The 22,057-nt window shown below is 41.0% G+C and overlaps 1 protein-coding gene across 15 annotated transcripts in view; it reads left to right on the top strand.

Annotated features, from left to right (window-relative positions):
- The first annotated feature begins 6,846 nt into the window (after nucleotides 1-6,846).
- FNBP1 (formin binding protein 1) overlaps nucleotides 6,847-22,057 on the top strand; it is a 150,144-nt gene continuing 134,933 nt past the window's right edge. For 7 of the 15 annotated variants that reach the window (XM_034793268.1, XM_034793265.1, XM_034793266.1 and 4 more), the window contains exon 1: nucleotides 6,848-7,149. In XM_034793268.1, the coding sequence (XP_034649159.1) occupies nucleotides 7,126-7,149 (24 nt within the window). In that variant the 5' untranslated portion in view covers nucleotides 6,848-7,125. Of the gene's footprint in view, nucleotides 7,150-22,057 lie in introns of all 15 variants that reach the window. The other 8 variants (XM_034793257.1, XM_034793264.1, XM_034793258.1 and 5 more) reach the window with 2 other exon arrangements.

Below are 22,057 nucleotides of genomic sequence, written 5' to 3'. Positions count from 1 at the left end.
GCGGGACAGTGCGCTTGGGGGACCTGGGGGTGAACGAGGGGGCGGGACAGTGCGCTTGGGGGACCTGGGGGTGAACGAGGGGGCGGGACAGTGCGCTTGGGGGGGGGGGGGGGGGGAAGGGGGGGCGGGGTGTGGGCTTGGGGGTGAACGATGGGTGCTTTGCATTTTTTTAAATTAGTAATTGGGTATAAGTATCTAGCGCTAAACCTGAAAAGACTGCTATATGCACAAACAAGGGAGCAAGAAAATCACCTTGTGTTGTTTTTAAAGGAATTTAAAAATTGCTCCTTCCGGAATTTTTTTTTAATTCCTTTAAAATAATATATAAGGGTTTTTCTGCTCCTTTATTAAATTGTTGGATTTTTTATAATCTGTTTTAAATTGAAACTGACTATAAACAAAATGGAACTAACTTCACTGATGTTCATTGTCCAAATGGAAAATAATACAAAAAACAAAGAGCATCAATAGTGAGAATCAAATTGAATGTTTACTTTTTTCACTTTTAGTGATCTAAAGCATTGCTAGTAATATTGGTAAAAATAGTTTACAACAATTATTTTAAAATTTAGAATGACCCTTTAAAGAATGAAGTTAGGTGTTGTATTGCAGGCTCTGGAAAGTTGAAGTCTGTTATCCACACACCTGTACAAGGTAGCAGGTATGCAAGTTTCTCCATACTGACCCTGAGAAACAATCTCTAGAGAGGGGAGTAGTGGGTGGGGAAGGATGAATATGTACAAAGAAAAAAATAGAAGAAGCTTCAGATGATCTCAGTCTATGCAATACCATGATTGTGCCAGATGGTCATGTGCACAGTCATTTCTGCTTAATCGGATGTTACTTTATGTTCCTTGTTATGCTTTTACTTCCCCTTTTCCCAAGTTAATTGCTAGATGATAATTTAAACATGGAAATGCTATTGTAAACAGATGGAATCTGGACTGGCGTCAAACTATTTTCAAACAAACAAAAACCCTGAGTCATCTTGTAGGGTTATTTCACTCATTGAATTACTTTAACTGGCCAGTAGATGTCCTTTCAGCATCAAACCAAGTATTGAAAATCTGTTGCCCTGAGTAAATGACTATGAAAGTTCAGATTGTCTCTTAAAAGTATTCATGGCCCAAACATCTTTTCTTGCAACTTAGATTTTTATTTTTTCTTTTGTGAGTTTAGTTCTTGTGGAAGGTGCCAGAATGACAGTCTTACATGATGACAGGTTTCAGAGTGGTAGCCGTGTTAGTCTGTATCAGCAAAAACAATGAGGAGTCCTTGTGGCACCTTAGAGAGTAACAAATTTATTTGGGCATAAGCTTTTGTGGGCTATAACCCACTTCTTCAGATGCCTACTTTTTTTAAGCCATGCATCTGATGAAGTGGGTTATAGCCCATGAAAGCTTATGCCCAAATAAATGTGTTAGTCTCTAAGGTGCCACAAGGACTCCTCGTTGTTTTAGTCTTACATGAAACATTGCTTACAATGGTAGCTGCAATGGAAGTTTCCATACATCACCTCATTGATAAACCACCGTCCTGATGTAGAGACGCTGCATCAATGGATGACTGGGAGCTGTTCGTTCTTCATGGTCTTTGCAGTAGGCTCAGTCATTTGTTCCTCCCTGACTCCAAACAAGCCTGCTAATGGTGGTGGTTTTGTGTGTGTGCGCACTAGAAACTAGATGGGGACCATGCGTTTATTTCATAGTCCACCAAACAGCTATTATTTCATTTTCAGTCCCTGCTGACCAGGGCCAAATGTGGACCTATGACCCAGAAGTGACAGTCTGTGTCTCATTCAGTCTCGAGCAGCCAGACCCTTGAATAACTTTTAAAACCATATCTACAATTAAGGTTTCATCTTACCACTAAGCAGAAATGGCTTGTGTATGTTGAGCGTGCCACATCATAGTCTCATACCGGCATATTTACTGTGATAAATCTTACTGCAACTTCTGGACAGGGTGCATTATCTTGCTCTAAATAGGCTATCCCCAGTGGGTACAGCTCCTCTCATCAGTATTTGTTTTTACCGAGCTATGGTGTTTTTTTCTTTCATGTTCCATTCTCTTTTCATAGATACCTTTATACCCAGTCAGGAGAGTTTCAGCTGCTGAGATGGGGGCGGTAAGATTAAGGCCCTTGTTACTGGGAAGCAATTGGGAGAACTGGCAGATGGGTATGGTCTCAAGAGCTTCTCATTGCAAGGTAAAGTAGGGACATGTGTCAAGTTAGGAAGGTGCTCTGTAAGCCCCTAGTGTGTAAGAGGTTACAAGGAGAACCCAGGTTCTATGCCTATTACATGGGTGATCTGGGAGGAGCTATAAAAGTACAGAGGAAGAGCTGCAGTAGTGGTGACCTGGGGGCAAGATATGTCCTCTCCCTACCTAGCTTGCTGAAAGCTGGAAAGGCCACTGGTAGCTGTGAAAGAGAGTTCTGATTTTCTTGTTTTTTTTTTTTTGTTAATCAAGCCAGTCCCAATAAAAGGGCCCTGGACAGAACTTTAGTTCAGGGCTTTATTTTATCTTCCCTGACCCTGACTGGTGTAAATGCCAATCATCTGACCGGGTATTCGATCCAAGTGGTGCCACAGCAGCACTTTAACGTGGCTTGTGTAGTCATGGTACCAGCGCTGGGAGAGCTCTGTCTTGTGTAGTCGCGGCACCAGCGCTGGGAGAGCTGCAAAAAAGCAACACCCACAAGGGGAGTAGCTACCAGTGCTGGAAGCGCGGCTGCCAGCGCTGGTGCACTGTCTACACTGCCAGTTTACAACGCTGAAACTTGTGGCACTGGGGGGTGTTTTTTCACACCTCTGAATGAGAAAGTTGCAGCGCTGTAAAGTGGCAGTGTAGACAAGGTCTAAGGATGTGGTCCTGTGAATGCTCTGCATGTGGACCTCTGAACCAATGGGAGTCCTGAACATGGAGAATTTACAAGACTGGGCCCATACCTTATTGTGATGCATTCACAGTAGGCCTGGTCCATTTGAAATTAAAATTCAAAACTCCCATTAACTTCTGTGTGAGTTGTGTCTGACCCAATGTGGTTAAAACAACTTAAGTGTTCTCAAAGGAGTGGTTTAGCTGGTATTTGGAAGTTTTAACAACTTGTTAGCACTTTAGGCTTTCACACTTTGCTTTTAGATGTTTCCAGAATTTCTGCTATTGTTGTTGTTAATTATGTTTATTAAGGTCGTGCCTAGACACCAACCAAGAAGGGAGCCCTATTGTACAAACACAGAGCTATTGACAATCCCTGCCCCAAAGAGTTTACAATCTAAATAGACAAGACCGACAAAAGGTAGGGGAAAGGTATATTACGTACAAGCAGAATTAACTCTGTGTTAGCCTGCAAATGGCATGTTCCACTATTTTTCTGTGGGCTGGTCTACACTACAAAGTTAGGTCGGCTTAACTCTATCGCTCAGGGCTGTGGAAAAGTTCATGTCCTGTGTGATGTAATTAAGACGACCTAAGCCCCCCATGTAGACACCGCTAATTGCTACTACTGCTGGAGCTGAACTAGGGTTGCCAGGCGTCCGGTTTTTGACTGGAACGCCCGGTCGAAAAGGATCCTGGTGGCTCGGCTGCTAAAAGTGCGGTTGGCCACAGCGGCCGGTGCCGCGTGGCTCCTGGAAGCAGCCGGCATTTCCCTCTGGCTCCTAGGCGCAGGTGCGGCCAATGGGAGCTGCAGGGGATGGGGGCAGCGCACAGAGTCGCCTGGCTGCCCCTGCGCCTAGGAGTCAGAGGAACATGTCACTGCTTCCTGGGAGCTACCTGAGCTTGTACCCTGAATCCCCTCTTGCACCCCAACCTTCTGCACCAGCTCTGAGCCCCCTCCTGCACCAAAACTCCCTCCTGGAGCCTGCCCCCACACTCCCACCCATGCCCCAACCCTCTGCCCCAGCCCTGAGCCCCCCTGAACTCCAAACCCCTCATCCCCAGTCCCACCCCAGATCCCACACCCCCAGCTGGAGCCCTTACCCCCCTGCACCCGAACCCCCTGCCTCACCTGGAGCCCCCTCCTGCACTCTGAAGCTGTCATTTCTGGCCCCACCCCAGAGCTTGTACCTCCAGCCCAGAGCCCGTACCCCCTCCTACACCCCAACCTCCTGCCCGAGCCCGGAGCCCCTTCCCACACTCCAAACCCCTCAGCCCCAGCCCAGAGCCCCCTCCTGCATCCCTAACTCCTCATCTCCGCCCCACCCCAGGGCCCGCACCCCCAGCCAGAGCCCTCACGCCCTACCCCAGCCCAGTGAAAATGAGCAAGTGTGTGAGGTGGGGAAGAGCGACCTATGGAAGGAGGGGTGATGGAATGAGTGGGGGTGGGGCCTTGGAGAAGGAGTGGGGTGTCAGGAAAGGGGCGGGGCAAGGGTGTTCGGGTTTTCTGCAATCAGAAAGTTGGCAACCATAAGCTGAACCCATGCAAATTTTTAGGGGGAAAAGGCTAATGCAGACAGCCCCTACATTAAAATACTCTATTCTGTTGGAGCTCCTTTCCACAAATATCTGGGATTTTACCTTATAATTTAGTTCACTTTGTAGGACAGAGCAAGCCCCTTTCCACACCACAACTTTTAAATACGTTTTCACAGTTACTGGCATGGTTGGCTCTAAATGTGTGGTATATCTGCATCCACCATAGTTAAATATTCAAAGTTTGTATCTGTGGCCAGCCAGAGTACTGGAATGTGATTGTCTTTGCTTAATTGGTTCAGAGCATTTTTTTCTCCTTTCAGTATGGACAGGATTCCCTAACCATGCTTGTGTAACAGGTTTGGCTTGTCCCCCTTCCAGCTGTTTGTGCGACAGGACATCCTAGAGTGCCCTCTTTCTCTTACTTTCCAAAATGCACTGATACAAATACAGGCCCTGATCCTGCACCGAGCTCTGGGCAGACCCCTAATGTCAATGGGGCCCTGCCCAGGTGCAAAGATCTGTCCAAGCAGCACTCACTGCAGGACTGGGGCTGTGGTTAGGCAGCAGTGCATGGTAGGTGAAAACACATAAATGTGGCTTTGATATCAAAAAAGCTCTGTGTGAACACAAACTGAACTCTGTTCAGGTGACTGGTGAATCTAACTTGTTACAATTCACTGCTAAAATATAGACCCCTTCCTTTCAGAGATAATGGTGACTGCTGTAGTATCTTACAGGTCCTGTTATGTTTAAATAAATGTATTGAACTAGATACGATAAATATTCATGCAGTGAAATAATTGTGCACATTTTTGCTGTGGGTGTTGGAATCTCTTAGTAATTCTCTGCTTCTGGTCCTTTCACAAATGTGGGGGTTGGTGATTTCAGTTTGACACAGAGCGTATATCCCCTTATTTTGGGGGAATTGTCTTGCTATAAATTGGCTAAAAGTTGTCCATCTGTACAGTGACAGATACCTTCTTAAATGTATGTAATAATGGTAATCCCAATTTTATAACCCCTTATTCAAGTAGCTGTTATTCATGTGAGTTCCATGGATTTTTGTATTTGTAAGCTTTTCTGGAATGGGCCCAATAACACTTAAAAACATAGTGATCTAAAACTATTGCAAGTTTCCTGTGGTTAGAAAACGGAATTGTAAAATCAGATTAAGTGGCACAGTTGAGTCTGGTTAAGATGTGCACTGTTGCTAAGCGAAATTACTCCAAAACAAATCTTTTGTTTGTAGGGGTTGAGTGAATAGGCATGGTTTTCTGGAAGGTTCACAAATCTGATATGCCCTGGACAATTATTTTGTCAATATTTCACTTTAAGAGGGATAGTTTGATTAAAGCTCACCTGCTCATGTGTCCAGTTTAGAAGAGATAAATGGTTGACAATTGATTTTGTTAGAAATCACTGGGTTAATTTCTAGCTGAATTTGCAGTAGTTAACTAGATGACATGAAACGGACATGCTTCAAATACCATTTTTCCTGCAGCCATTTGATCGCCCCCCCCACCCTCACCCCCCCATAGCCGCAACACAATCACAATAATTTGGAGCCTTATTTAAAAAAAAATACTGTAAAAATGGTACTCCTGGAGTGATAAGAAATCGGGAAAGAGACCAAGGGAACAGAAACCTGTAGAAATAGGAGACAAGGGGGAGACTATACCTGGAGAATTAATTGTAAGAAAGATTTGGGAGGAAGAGGGGCAAGGCTAGAGATTAGGGGTCAGAGGAAGGAGAGCCCTAAAGTTTACCATAATGTATGCACAATCTTAGTGAGTGGTGACTGGTTTGGAAAATTGTCCCAGGCAAGTAGATTAAACTACCCACATCCACACCTGAAGCTGTTCTTGGTGAGTGAGAAGAAATCCTGCCTTCAATTACACACGAACTAAAGGATGATTGCCCAGGTACAGTATCGAAGGGTGCACACAGCTCTTCAAAACCGCCCGTGCAGCTGGGGAGAGGCAGAGAGTGTGTTTCAAACTCTGCCTTCAGTGAGGTCCGTGCAAAAATCTGTGCCATGCGCGTGGATTGCAAAGTGGACGTACTTTTAGAGGGAGTGGAGCATGCAAACTATGCTTTCAGTTGGAGCACTACAAATCTCTATGGGGGCGGGCAATAAATCCTGCCCTTAGGTGCAAATCAATGGGATTGCACCCGTGCAGCACGTGGCCGCTTTGCCCACCTTCCCAGGAGGCAGCGACAGCTGGAACGTGCAAAGCGAGGCTGCTCCAACCGGTGGCGCGAGCCCCTCTCTCTCTCAACAGCCGCCTTGCGGGCCTGCGCTTGCGCGGTCCCACACGCTCGCTCCCCGGCTTCTCCCCCCTCCTCGGAGGAGGGCGCATGCGCAGTGCCTTGGAGCTGTCAATTCCTCCTCCCCCCCCCGTGTGGTGTGGTGCTGCTGTTGCTGGCTCCCCTGGCCATTTTGCTGTGGAGGGAGAAATGAGGCAGCGGCAGGAGCTGCAGTGAGCACCACAGAACAGGGGGGAGAGAGACCCAGGCCCAGGAGTTGGTTGGGGGGGGTATTTTGTGCAGCCAAAGGAATTTTTGTGTGTGGGGGGAGGGGTGGTTGATTTTTTTTTTGTGGGGAGGGGGGGAAAAGAAGGGGCTAGAGTGACCCCACTGGCTAATTATCCCCCCACTCTCCAGTGCCACCCCCCCTCACCCTCTCCTCTTCGGATCTGTTGGAACCATGAGCTGGGGGACCGAGCTGTGGGTAAGTGTGGAGGGCAGAGACATTATGTTGCAATGTGTGTGTGTGTGTGTGTGTGTGTGTGCGCGCGGGGGGGGGAAGATTCTGCCTTGCTGAGCAGCAGGGGGAGGGTTATTCTTCCTTTCCATATAGAGGAGGGTGGGTGTGACCCCTCTGCAGAGGCTACCCCTGCAGAGAAAATGTTTACAAAGTTCCAACGTATTGCAAGAAAAGTATCCGAAATGCAGCGCCGCGGCCCAGCCCCCAGTTGTAATTTATTGTCATAACGGTTTACGAGCCGAGGATATACACAGTGGCTCTGCACTGAGCCGTCCAGCCACTCGAGCAGTCTCCGTGCAGCTGCTGTGAAAGAAGATTGAATAATATTTTGATAAACTTGCACCTTTTATGAAGCAGCCCGTGGCTTCTTAGTAAATGTCTGCAGCCTATTTGCAAACTTGGGATCAGTACAACACTGAAACCCAAGTGTAGTGTAACGATAGGTATCAGTTGTACGGTTATTTTAACGCACATACTACAATTTAAAAAAAACCCTGTTTAGTAGATTTTTATCAAAGTCTTCAGTTTCTAAAAATGTTGTGGGAAAGATACGGGGAAATAACTAATAGATTTGCCAGAATTTATTTTTCGTCCTGTTGTTGAAGAAAGTGGTTAGGGTTTAAAAAAATCAGTCAAACAAAAACAAAGAAAAAGAAATGGAATTCTAAAGCTGAGAGAAATTGACTTTCAAAACAGAGACTGTGATTTTTTCTTTGTAAGGGCTTGGTGGAATGGTTCAGAAAGAAATTATATACAAGGGGTCCAATTTCAGGAGAAGGAGCTGCAGGGGAAAAAAGCAGATGATAAAATTTTCTTTTGCTGTTACTGTTTTTGTTCAATACTTGGTGGAGGGACAATATTTCTGATTAGAAAAGATTTCTGGTGTGGGAAAATATGAAAACATTTAAAAAAAAATAAAAACAGAGCATTTTGATTGTATAGTTTACCTGATATGTTTTTCCCTCTCACTTTCCAGGATCACTTTAAAAACAATTTTGACTTATGTTGAAAGATTAAGATAAAATGTGGGACTATTAAACACAATGAACACAATAATATGTTTGGTTTTTTTATTGGTGCCCTCATGCAAATGTAGGACAAGGGAAGGAATCCTAAGAGGTGAAAAAGAAAATACACACACATTAAACACAAGAAGGACATGATGCAGCCATGTTTGGCAGCATGATGGTGGAGCACGGAGCAATATGTAATAGCGGGTTTGGGATTGTGCACACATGTAATGAGTTAATGATAGGGTATTAAAACTCTTTGGGCAGAACTGTGTTTTGGGGTGAGAAGGAAAAAGGAAATTGACATTTGGTTGAGGAAGTCAGAAATTAGTGGTAGAGGATTGTGTGGGTTGCAAGGCGCTGTAGGGTTTCAGTCTTGCATGCAAATATTTAAGGATGCTAATCAGTGCAAGTAAAGATGTAAACATAACTACTTCAATAATAAAAAACAGTTTAGTAGATTAGGTATTTTAAATGTGCTAATTGTTATCCTTCACAGATACATTACTGGCCTGCTACGGCATACGCTTGCCTAAGCATCCAGTCTTGCTGTGATATATTTATGTTCTAGTTAAACCTGTTTATGTCTACACAGTAAATTATGAAGCAAATGCTTATTTAGAGGTTATTTTATGTGAGCAAGGTAAATGTGGTACATAATATTAAAATAATTGCAGATGATGCTATGTTGATTCATTGTTATTTCAACAGCCCTACTGCGTGGGAATATATACAGGAAAAGTCTGCAGGTTTTTTGTCTTTGATGATGATGATGATTTAAGGGGAAGAAAAAGACTAAAATAATGGACATATGCTAAATGACCTAGTATAACACTTTTTAAACGAAAAAATAACAAAATTCTGAAATGTCATATATCAAATACTGTTATTTTACTTTCTGAAAAATTAAAATCTGTGAAGAATAGTATACCAAGACGTTTTCACAAGAACAAGTGATCTGAGTAGTTTTTGTGTTACTTTATTTTCTAATTAAAAAAAAAAAAGTTACCTTTTCCAGGTGTTCATATAATCTATCATCCCTACTCTAGGCTGCTTTAATGAAAAAGTTTTGGATAGGAGTTCTGATAAATATGAATGAATAAATTGTTGTATTTTCCATATCACTAATTTTTTTAAATTAATCTTGTGAGTGAAATCTTCGTATAATTGACTTCAGTGGGGCTAAGATTTCACCCTTAGTATCTTGCATGTACTTTGAGAATCGTGGCAGGATACTGGCAAAAGGATTGAGTATCTAAACTGCACAGAGCTAAATTCAGAATGTAATGGACAATAGTAATTCAAAAGAACAGGAATTGGTCAGAATTGGCTTATTTTAAATTTATTTAAAATAGCTTCAAAAATTCATCAGTTTCAAACCTGTATTTAGTGCATGCCTCTGACTTCAGTTGATGACAGTGCTATTATTTTTGAAAAAATTAAATTTCTGTGATTTTTAAATTGCAGTGTCTATTTTAAGAAGTCAGGTAATAATCACAAAAAATAGTAAATATGATGTGTCTATAGAATTCTGTGTGTATTGGTGTCATGAATTGATGAATCACAAGTGGGGGTGGGAGTGAATGTTTTCCTACCAAAGTTTAGAAACTTGAAATCCACTGAAAAATTAGTATTGCTGTATTTACATCTGAGTCTATCATGTGTACTGACCTAGCAGGGTGGGCATATGTTCACTCCTCAAAGTTAACAAAGGAGAGGTGAAATATAGCTTGCCTTTTAGCTGCTACAGAATATTAGTCTATATGTTTATGTACAGTATCTGCTTGTTCCTGCAAAGAAGGATGATTGTAAAGTACCATACTTCAGAAGAAATTTTCAAATGTCATTGGCGACTTTTAGTCGTGTGCATTATATACAGAGTTCTTGCAATTCTGAGATTCTTATTGAGATTTTACTAATTTGAAACTCCCATTAACTTCAGTGTGAGTTTTGCCTGAAGATATGGTCTTGTTGAATTTAAATGTATGCTTAACTAACGTAACTCATTACAACTGTTAATGTGGCAATTATATTTAATATCAGGTTGGATGGTCAGGATAATGAGATAGTCCCCAGTCTAGCGAGGGACACACAGAGGAAGACCCAGAATATCTCCTGTAGAAGCCTGCTTGCATCGCGTTTCCGGTATGCAAGTATGCTACACAGCATAGCAGTGACTGCTCCACATTCTGCACTGTTCTTTGCAGAAGATGTCTAACCCCTAAACATCCTCTGCTTGCTATTGTCTGTGGAGTACTGAAATGAGGCATCTTACAGCTAGAGAGGGAGTGGTGTGGGTCAAAGTCAAAGCTGAGATACTCCACAACTCATTATGTGGCCATAGAGATTAACAGTTACTTCCCCTGCACCCCCACCCGCCTCCCCCCGAGTAATAGTAGTTACTTCTGAGCTGTAGGCATTTGAGGATCGGTTATCTCTCTAAATATTCAGGTTTCTGTGATATTTATAGTTCCTAATGTTAATAAGTATGTGTTAGCAATGTCCTATTTGAAATTGACAAGATTGACTAAGTGCTGATGTTAGGGTTGGGAAAGATAATATAACCAGCAAACAAGTATTTCAGTACAGTCCTGTTTCACAAAACTGTAGCTAACTATCTTTTTGCATGTTCCTGGGGCTGTAAGAATCCCTTCAATATTTTATTCTTCAAAATAAAGAGGACAAACATCTGTATTTGTGTGCCTGCATCTAAGTGTTCTGAATGGTATTTTAGCTTGAGGAATACTAGTAAACTTTAGTAAGCCCCCTATTTTTTTTCTTACTTTTAGCATTGGGCCCTTGTATAGCAAGCAGTCAGATTTACATAGCAAATTAAACTAAAACTAACCTCTGTACTCTAGTCTCTCTTGAATGGAAGGTGCAATGGCCACAAAATCAGTATATTGAAGGGAATGAAAAAGGACAACTGTTTTTTAATGATAAGTTTTGGTAGAATCTGTAGTTTTGAGGTTGCCACATATAAATAGTGGTTAAGAAATGGTCTGTCTTGATTGCTGGGGAGAACCCCACTCTAGCTATGCACTATCACATATGTTACATGTGCAGTGATTAGATGTGGAAAGATTCATCTCATTATAGTAATGAACCTTGACCAGATGAGTAGCAGAGTTGGGGATGTTGTGGTAACTTTATGCTGAATGTGAAAAATAAGTTAGCAGTTGGTCAAAGTTTTTCAGAGTTATTCACTTAAAATTTTCCCTTCCACTTGGTTCTTTATAGTGGACTGGATGTTTGTTAGCAGCTGCCCAGTAGCTGAATTACAGTACAAAGGGCTTGATCCTGCAACACTTAATCATGCAAATAGTCCCATTTACTGCAGTGAGACTATTCACGAGTTAAGTTTGTTGGATTGTGCCTAGCATTGTACCCAATATTTCTAACACCTAGGGCCCCTTCACTATGAAAGTTGCTATATAAATGTAAGAGCATTCTATTATATACAGTTAACATGACTTTAAAGTACAAATAGCTTCAAAGCTGTGGAAAGTGTTCAGAGGGCAGTTACTTTAACCATTAACTAATAATGGGTTTTTAGTTCACAATATTCTATGGTTTCCCATATACCATGTTCTAATCAGACATACACACCCTGTTAATTTAGACAAACAAATTACTGATGGAACACCGAGGACTTGAAGGTTACTTCCTAGCTGCAACTAATGCATCATTTCCTCTTCATTACTCATGGCCCTGTTTCGTCGACAGCACCCACATTTTAAAATAAAAGTCTTTAATATTGGTAGGTATTAAAAACTCCTGAACAGTATAGATTTACTTGAATATATCGTCATGAGTTATGTTTAATGGGTTTTACGAATGGGGTACTTTACACTCCGAAATTATCTTAAAATGAAATGCATATGTGTTTCTGACCTTGATGGTATTATGTAGTGTTATCATCTGGGCACTGAGTTCAGATGTGATGTTAAATGAAAGCTGTGCTCTTGTCAGCTTTCTTCGTCTAAGAGGATCTACAAAGTTGGATCTAAGGTTGATGTAAGATTCTCTTCCAAGCCCAGCACCTAGTTTATTCTATGCACTGCATTTGAAATTGATATTGTAAAGCACAATCTTGGTTTCTGTGTTTTCCCCAGTGTAAATGATTAATTCTCTGAATAGTTAAGTAGTGCACACCTGTAGTTGGATACACTAATTCATTACTCTCCTTGAACTAAGAGAGAAGGAGACAGTTCTTGAGGCATAAGAATACTGAACTAGCAGGGTATATGCGCTGAATCATGAGTTGGTATATTATTGGGCATGAGCAATTGTAAGAGAACTCCCTTTACATAGAGTGACAAGGGCCTGATCTTGCAAACACTTACTACTTAGCATAATGCTTATTACCATGAGAATTTCCACCAAATAGTAGTAAACACTATGCTAGGTAGTAAGTATTAGCACAAACTAGCTCTAAATTGTTATGAGCCACCTTATTTGAAGCTATTCTAACTTTTATATGGGTCTCAATTTTGCTCCCTTGACTACCTTCTCCTTATTTGTATTGAGTAATAGCTTCCTACACGAGTAGCCTCATTAAAGTCCTGAAGAAAGTGGGTGAAATCCTGGCGTCACTGAAGACAATGACAAAATTCCCATTGACTTAAATGGAGTCAAGATTTCACCCAGTAAGTCTACTCTTAGAGTAAGGCACTACTTAAACCAAGTAAGGAAGGGCATGGAGAAGAATTGGGCCCATAATTAAATTGATCATATGTAGCAACAATGCCTTTCTTGTTTGCTCTCCATTTCCTTGTGAGATCGATGTATCAGATGGTGGAGATGAGCAACTTTTCTTTTCTCCCTGTGTGTATTTTTTTTAAAGATACTATATTTCAGTGGCAAAATACCGCATACGTGAACAGTTTTGGGTGTGTAATATCATGATCCTAACATCTTACTGTTTTCTCACTGGATCACATTCTGTTGATGTAGTGTGTGTGTGTGTATATTTGTCTATATGCTGGGTGAAACATTGATTATAAAAATTATGAATCATTTTACAATATCTTCATTGCACTGTATATGTCTCTTTCTACTTGCCCAGTTATAATAGTGTTAGAGGCCAAAAGAGGCAAAGGACTAAACATATTTTTAAAAGCAGAGCTCCCATGGTCATCTTCTTTTAGACCATGTTAAAATAAGTTGCTTTTTAAAATAAAAAAAAAAAATCAGTTTGTGAAAAGTCTTGCATTGCCATCTGGAATTGTATGTCTATAAAAGAACCATGTTATGAGTATTAGTTCTCAGTATACTCTCCCATGGTTATTTTATAACTTGATCGGTAGAAAGACTCTCTCTGTACTGACTGTAAAAGGAATTGTTGGGCTCTTTGTGTGTTTAAAAATATCTGAGCAATTTCATCTACTGTTCTGCTTTTTGTCTTTAAGGAGAGAGGATTTATATGATGATGAGGTACTTTCATTGGCCTGTCCTCATATTTTCTACCTATTTGTTAAAGAACAGGGAGTTTACAGTTCTTTGGAATGAGTCAGGAATAGAGCACAATATATTTTTCCTTTTCATAGTCATAGAATCTTTCAACCGCTGAGTTAGATGCTGAAAATCTCCGCACCTTCCTAAGCAGTGAGGGCAATCAAACATGAAATGATGGTCTTTTGGAATTTTTAAAACACATTCATCTTATATTAATATTGTGAAACTTTCTTTTTAAGCTTTGTTGCATAATTCCTGCTTTGCATGAATAACTTTACTAAGAAAAGGAGCAGCTGTACATTTTGCAACTTGCTTTGCCTCATCCTATGCCATTGTCAGTGGCCATTCTCTTGATGAACCTTTGGCAAAACATTCTTCGCTTGTTCAAAATACTACTCCATCAAATGGTTCCAAAAGCTAATTCATGGCTTATGTATTAAATCAATTATTAACTCTATTATCAATTACTTTACAATTCATACAAATATTTTAAAATAGATTTCCCCTTGTGCATAACAAGTGTTGCACCTCTGATGACATTTTCTCCCCAGAAACTTGTCTTTGTGTCTAACAAATATTTTTTACAACAAACTAGTTAAACCAGCAGAAGCAAAAAATGCTGTGCGCTCTCGACATGTGCAGTGATTCCTCTTCAGCTGGCAGTCTCAGCACCGAGATGCCCAAATGTGAAAGGTACTATACATTTTTCTTGAAGCAGCATGTAGCTCTGTGCTTTCCAAGCAGTCACGGTAGTGTCTTCTGGGGATTAGGTTGCTGCTGGGCTGTTTGGGTAGCCTCATTTTTCTTGTCACTGACTTCTTTTGACTCAATTTATTCAGAAAGATTTGTTCTCGTGTATTCTTTTAAAAGGCTAGACAAGATTCTTTTCTAAAGATGTTTCTTGCTTCATGTAAGCCTTGTGCAAAATCTGGGCTCAGGTTCTCGATTCCTTGTGATATGGAACCACATAAATAAACTCTGATGGAACATTCCAAATTGACTGCCGCAAAAGACATTCATTTCCTAGAGAGGCTTGGTAGGGCAGCAGTGCTATTGCAAACTCATCGTTCTCAAGGCCATAGAAAAAAGATGAAGGGAAGCCAAAGGCTGTCCTCTAAACTCATATGCCACACCTATGGACTTCAGTGGGATCAATAAGTATAACTGATGGCACAATTTGGCCTGAAACAAAACCTTTTACCTGTTTGTTTTGGTTTTTTTGCTTTATAGAGGGAAGGCACAGGTTATAAAAACAGTGACCTTGGCATAGGTTCTCTCTCTCTCTGGAATTAATGAATGACTTGGACCATCAAGTCATCTAGACAGCCAATAATCCCTAGGAAATACCCTGATGGATTATGGATTGTTCTTGCTTCAATAACAAACAGTTCTTCTATTAACTACAGCTATGTTCTTGGGGTATGTTTATTCAGTCAGTGGGTAATTATTTTGTGGCAATGCTTTTTAGGTGCAAAGAAGTGAGGTTATGAAACATAATATATGAAAGAGCTCTCTTCAATATTCCTGTACTCTTTAGATATAGGGCCAAATTTTACTCTCTCACTGTGCAACCACATAGCGGTCAAAGTGATTGCAAAGGTGTATCTGAGAAAATTGCAGCCTATATTATAGGTGTGGTTTGTAGGCCTGTCTGTTAATTTTGCTAGAAACTTCCCATAATACCCTCTTTTTAGTGGCATATGACTTTTACAGCCTGTAACAATTCAGGCTGAAATTTTCCATATTGTATGTCTGCCTGCGGCTTAATTCGTTTGGAAAATTTCAGCCAAAATGGTTCAGCCACTGCTGAGAACAAAGCTAGGGAAAAATGCATTGTTTTGCCCATTTTAAATTATGGTGACCTTTGCTGTGAAAAGTTCTAGTGCCCCCTTTGGAGCAGGGACTTGAAATTTGATGGGGGAGGAAGGACAGGTGGCCTTTGTGCTAGGGATGCATTATGATACAGTCTTTAGTTAGATGATCACATACAACTTTTTTTTCCACAGGACCCTTGCCTCATTCAACACACAGGATGGACCTGCTCTGTAGATAATGAGGGTGATGCCGTAAAAGAGGCTGTTGTCTTTAGGACTCTAACTCATTTGTTGCAGAAGTTGGAAGTTGTGTAGTTAAGAGGGCAGGGGATGACAGAAAGAAAAAGGATGGCCTCAGGTTAAGGCAATTGAATGCTGCCCTGGAGAACTGGCTCCTGCCACAGATGTCCCATGTCATGCTAAGTAAATTACGTCAACCAGACTTGTCACAGGTGGTCGCTGTTTGTGTGTGACAACCCATCACAGTGTGTTCCTATTTTCTGGAAGTCCAACTTGATACTCTGGGGTCTGATTTGAAGAAGTGTTGAGCACCCGCAGTTGCAACTGAAATCAATGGGAGCTGTGCTTTGAACATATAAATTACTTTATAATACTAAGTACTCTTTTTTTAAGTTCCGAGGTGTCTCAGATTGGGCACCCAAAATTAATGGAAATTTTTAATTTTAATCTCTATGCCTCAATTCCCCATCTGTAAAACACCATGGGAAGAGGCAGGGTGTGGGTGGGGCCTTGGGAGAAGGGGTGGAGTTTGGACAGGGCCTGGGGCAGAGCCCCCGGCACTTTGAAAATTTGGTGCCTGTGGCCTTAATCATAATGTTTAGGCACATGGGGGCAGAATTAATATTGCACAAGCAATCTTAATTCTGGAATTTTCTAACATTCAAGGGCTTGATTTTGCAACCTTTATTTTCTTTTTCCATAGGTTTTTGCATGTAATATTCATATATGGGTGATTTATTAGCTTGAATTAGCTCTGCAGTTATACTTTACTTCCTTATTCACTGTGGATGAATATTTGATCAAATCTGAAAACAAGAGCTGTATCCAGAAGTCTGTGCACTGTTTTTTTTCTCAGTTTGCCATCTACCTATTTCATACCTAGAATTTTGTGAAGCTTATCTAACAAAGTTTTAAAAGAACAGATTAGATTTTTTTACTCAGTGAGTTATATTAGCTCATAAATATTAAAAACATTAACTTCTGCTTTAATACATTTCTGTTGTATTTTAAAGAAACACCAGAAAAACCCACCAAATTGGCATGCAGCCGCAAGCAAATGAATGAGCACGCTTTTTTTTTTTTTTTAAAACAAAAGTTAAATGAGCAAGGAGAAATATTTCTTGCCCACATGAGGGCTGTTGCTCTGTCACAGGCAAGGTTTATAAGAGCTGTGTTCATTAAGGAATGTGTAGCCAAGATTTTTCTTTGCTTCTGTAGCAAAAGTAAAACAGGCTGTATATAAAATGGCAGACATCAAACTACGTAAATGTCTGTTCAACCATACCAACTTTCCTCTTCTGGATGTAATACTTTATGCATAGTCAAGGAAGAAGCATAAAAGGAAAGGAGAAAGAGAGGGAAATCTGTGTGCGTGTAGGCCAATATCCCTTATTTTCCTATAGCTTGTGTTAAAATTTGACAACACGTCGTTTGTGAGTTTCTCAGAAGATAATCTCTGGCAAATGTTCTCACCTTGGTATGTAACTGTAGTTAAAATTTTACTAATTCTTGTTTTCAGTTTTCTGGTGAAGATAAAGCTAAACAAAATTTTAATAACCTAGAAAAAATAATAAACGCTAGTTTAGTTGCTTCTTTTCTGAAAGCTTCCATCATCATCAGGTCAGATGATCATGTCAGCTCTTCTCAGAGGAGAGCCTCGCCACACTGATCCAGTCATTCATCACCTGCAAGATAGACCAGTGCAATAAAAGTGAAGGCTGCATGGAAGTGCTGGCAGGTGCAACAGCCTGTCTGTTATGCAATAAGAAAGCATATTACGTGAGCCCTATGTACACAGTACTGGCTCCCTGTTTAAATTTAGATCCAGCTGAAGGGTCCAGATCCTTATTTTCAAATCCCTTGATGGGTTGGGATCTAGCTATTTTAAAAAAAAAAAAAACTTTCTCTCCTTTCATGAACCACAATGCCAGCTATACTGTACAGGGATAATTTGGTTGGCAGAGAGGAAGATGAAACTCTCTGGTGTTGGGAGTAGGGCATTTCCAGTAATGGATCTGCAGCTATGAAACGCATACCCATGGGAGAGCCTGATGAGTCTCCAAATCTTTACAATGCAATGCATGACCTGTCATTTAGCAAAAGCCTTCCCTCACTCTAGTAGACAAGAGAACAGAAGAAAGGGCAAGCAAAGTTTCCAACAGAATAAACAATTAAAGATCTCCTGAGTAACATGGACTGGAACTACAGAATTGTTGGAACATGTTTAGCAATATATTTAATTCTGAACATGGCACACAAATGCCACTGTGATTGCCACTTTAGAAACATGTTCATTGGTTCATACTATGTCTTTCTGACTAATGCAGGGGTTGGCAACGTTCGGCACGCGGCTCGCCAGGGTAAGCACCCTAGCGGGCCGGGCCAGTTTATTTATCCGCTGACGCGGCAGGTTCGGCTGGCCGCGGTTCGCCATCCCGGGCCAATGGGAGTGGCGGGAAGCCGCGGCCAGCACATCCCTTGGCCCGCGCCGCTTCCCGCCGCCCCCATTGGCCCGGGATGGCGAACCGCGGCCAGTGGGGGCCGCGATCGGCCAAACCTGCTGCGTCAGCAGGTAAATAAACTGGCCCGGCCCACTAGGGTGCTTACCCTGGCGAGCCGCGTGCCGAACGTTGCCATCCCCTGGACTAATGTAACATAGGCCCTCTCTGGACTGTTCTTTATGAGGTGAGATTTTTCAGCTCGTTATTATACACTTCATCTGAGCTATACAATGACCGGAAACAGCACAGTAGTCACCACCTTAACTACTATTTGAACTCAATTAAATCAAAGGTCAAGACCTTCCCTTTCATGTGATTTTTTTGTTGGGTTTTCATCCAGATTGGGTACAGAAATTTGTATTGGCTTGATGTAATATTGCTTTTCTGGTGGGTTTAGGGAGTAGTCTTTGGTTAGGCATAAAGCCATCACCTGAGATGTTGACAGAGTAATGGGAAGCCAAAGAAGAGATTTTTTTTGCATCCTGGGCTATTTAGCATAAGGTACAGAAGCAGAGAAAATCAAGAAGTCTATTTTAGAATTAGGGTCACAAAATGTAGTCCTCACCATTTTTCTGTGTTCAAAATGTGTAGGGAAGTTGCTGTCCTTGAAGCCTGCCGGTCAGTGGAGCAGTATTAATTTCTTTCTGGGGGCAAATCACTCATCTAACCTCCCAGCTGGGGATGGGATTGATTCTTTAATCATGTTGGCTTCAGAGAAGGGGTTATATGAATCACTCTACCCTGAAGCTTCCTCAGGGTATTAGGGCTAAATTAAACAGTCTGGGCCTAATGTGTAAGCCGTAATAGACTTTGAGAGGCTCCCTCAGATAAGAGGAGTTTTTAAAATAATCAGAAAATCAAACCACAGATAAAAGAAAAAAGGCTGAAGGGCAGAATCACCCTTAACAGACTGGGACTAATACATTTGCGTTCTGTGGGGCAATACTTTACATTCAGATTCTATTAGGGAGGAAAAAAAGAAATGCATGAACAGCATAGTTCCATTCCTGGTACTGCATTAAGAACATATTTTTTCTATCCTTTGTATATACATTCCATATTTAATCCAAAAATAACCGATCACACAGGCTTACCACAGCACCCTTCTGTATATGTATACTGATAGTTACTTGATCTTTTACTAATTTCTTTAAAATCCTACCATTGTTGCAACAGGCTTTGCTACGTATGTGTAGAGTCCTGTAAATCCTATATTAAGTCCCGATAGTGCAAAGACTAACACATGTTCTTACCTTTATGCACTGTGAAGTGCATAAAGTTAAACACATAAGTAAGTAGGTTTTTTGGTTGGTTTTTGCAGGATTGAGACCTTATCGTCTGATCCAACTCTCATTGAAGTCAATGGAAAGACTCCCACTGACTTGGATGGGAACTGGAGCTGACCATTAGTGAGCAGTATTTTGTATATTAGGTGCTGAGATACAATGGTGATAGTGTCGTATATATGCCTAGTTATGTTTGCTAGAGAACTGATGTTTGTGAATGTCATTTATATGCAATAATACAGTGAAAGGAATGGGGCTCCATGGCTTTACCTTGAACTTTCTGTATTACCTGCCTTGAGTCTCTTAAGCTCTTTGTGCCTAAGTTTGCCTGTTAGTTAAAGGGAGATAACAGTACTTCTCCACCTTTATAGAGCAGTTTGAGATCCTCTGCATAGCAGAAACATAGCACTTTGCTACAAAAGTTAAAATGTTTATTAATGACTTCTTATTAATTAGGTTATGAAGTTGCATTAAAGGACAAGGGCAAGCATGATTATGAGGTATAGAGACATAGATTTTTCTCCCACGAGTGCAGTCTCCAGAAACACTTTGTTAACCCAGTCCAATACAACATTTGCTTGGTCCTACAGGCTCTGGAAGATTATGGATACTGGCTCTGTGGCACTGCCCTGGATACTTGGCCTGTGCCAGGTCAATTTATCCAGGTAAAATATCAGCCTGATGTGAAAACTGAAACACAACCCATTCTCTGGGAGTGGGGTTTAGAGCTTCTGAAAATAAACTGTTTATTTTCCCATGTCCTGTCTGAGAGAAGCAACAGTGTCAAGGGAGCCTTTGGACCAGACGTAGAGGTTTCTAAAAACTTTAAATCAAAATGCTGTTGTTGGGGATGGGGGGGGGGAGTTTCACTATGACTGCTAGAGAGCACTAAGGAAATTCCTGCCCGCTGCCTCATTGTTGTGGGAGAGGAGGCTGGCCATTTAGGTCTGGGTAGATGAAATTCTCTTTTCTCTCTCCCCCCTTCATGTGTGTACACACCCATGTATTTATTTTCTTCCCTTGTTCAGTTTGGTTCATTGGTCCATTTCTTTCCCTTGCCAGCAAAGAAGAGTATCTGATAAATTCAAACCAATGTACCCTTTCAAATTACTCGTGGATGATTGTTATTCATCTGGGGAATAGTCCCCCCCCATATTAAAACACCAAGGGATTTGTGGGGTATCCTGTGAAGCCTTGCTCAAGTTCCCTAACTGCAATATGTAGTGATCAGTAACTCCCACCTAGTAATATGATGATGGAAGAGGATTTACTTCCTCTTCATAATAGGGAAGAGCTTCCTAAGGTAGAGGGCTCTTTAACCTAGCAGACAGTGGCATAACAAGATCTAATGGATGGAAGCAGAAATCAGGAAAGTTCAAACTGGAAATAAGGGACACATTTTTAGCAGTGAGGATAATCAACTCTTGGAACAGATTACCAGGGGTCACATGGAATATTTAAATCAAGATTGGATGATCTTCTAAAAGAGATGCTCTAGTTTCACTACAAGTTGTTGGGATCACTGGCCTGTGTAATAGAAGGTGTCAGACTGAATGGCTGTAATGGTCCCTTAGGTGTTAAAATCTGTGCTTAAGGCTGCAAAATCCATGGAGGTCACTGAGTTTCTCTTAGTCAGTAGCCTTTGAGGATTATTTCACCTGAATCTACTCTTCTTCTTTTTTTTTTTTTTTTTTTTTTTGGTAAGACTGTTGCTGGTTATCTGCCTACAACAGTGAAACAGTTGTTTTGCATATGACAGGCTTCACCTACTACTTTATATATTACTGAGATCTGGTTCTGCATAAGCATTTCTGAGAAACTTAGTCACTATGGTATTTCACTTCTTTTTTTTTTTTTTTTTTTTTTTAAGAGGCAAAAATCTCACTTCATCTAAGAATTACCCATTTAGTATAAGACTGGTGTGGCTGTCCTTGAGCAGCATGCAAGAAATAGATGATTTGTCATTTACTTCCAGTTTTAAATATAAATAAATATAATGGAGATATCCCATCTCCTAGAACTGGAAGGGACCTTGAAAGGTCATCAAGTCCAGCCCCCTGCCTTCACTAGCAGGACCAAGTACTGATTTTGCCCCAGATTCCCAAGTGGCCCCCTCAAGGATTGAACTCACAACCCTGGGTTTAGCAGGCCAATGCTCAAACCACTGAGCTATCCCTCCCCCCCCTTTTGGGCAGTTAAAATTGATTGACTCTGTATTCTGGGATTTACATTACCAGTAATAATAATACAACAAAGAATGCTTTTGTTATAATCCTCTTCTGGAAAGACAATCTTAAGCACTCTGTTAGGCAAATGTATGCAAACAAGCTAATTTTTTAAGACTGCCATTTCTTAAAGTATTGCTTGAGATTTTAGAGCATTTGGTCTAAATATTCATAAAACATGATTTTCTGCTGTGTAAATTAAGAGAAGTACAAAGTAAAGGGAATTTAAAATGTTGAAGAAAAGCTATTTTAGCTACTCCATATATTTGCAGTTTATGCTTTTAGGTGCAGTGAAAGAATCTTAGTAGGCATTTATTTTTGCTAAGTTTTAATCTTTTT

Source organism: Trachemys scripta, chromosome 17, assembly GCF_013100865.1.
Source record: "Trachemys scripta elegans isolate TJP31775 chromosome 17, CAS_Tse_1.0, whole genome shotgun sequence".
Lineage (NCBI taxonomy): Eukaryota > Metazoa > Chordata > Testudines > Emydidae > Trachemys > Trachemys scripta.
Note: the sequence above shows the minus strand (reverse complement) of the source record. Positions and strands in the feature narration are given on the sequence as shown.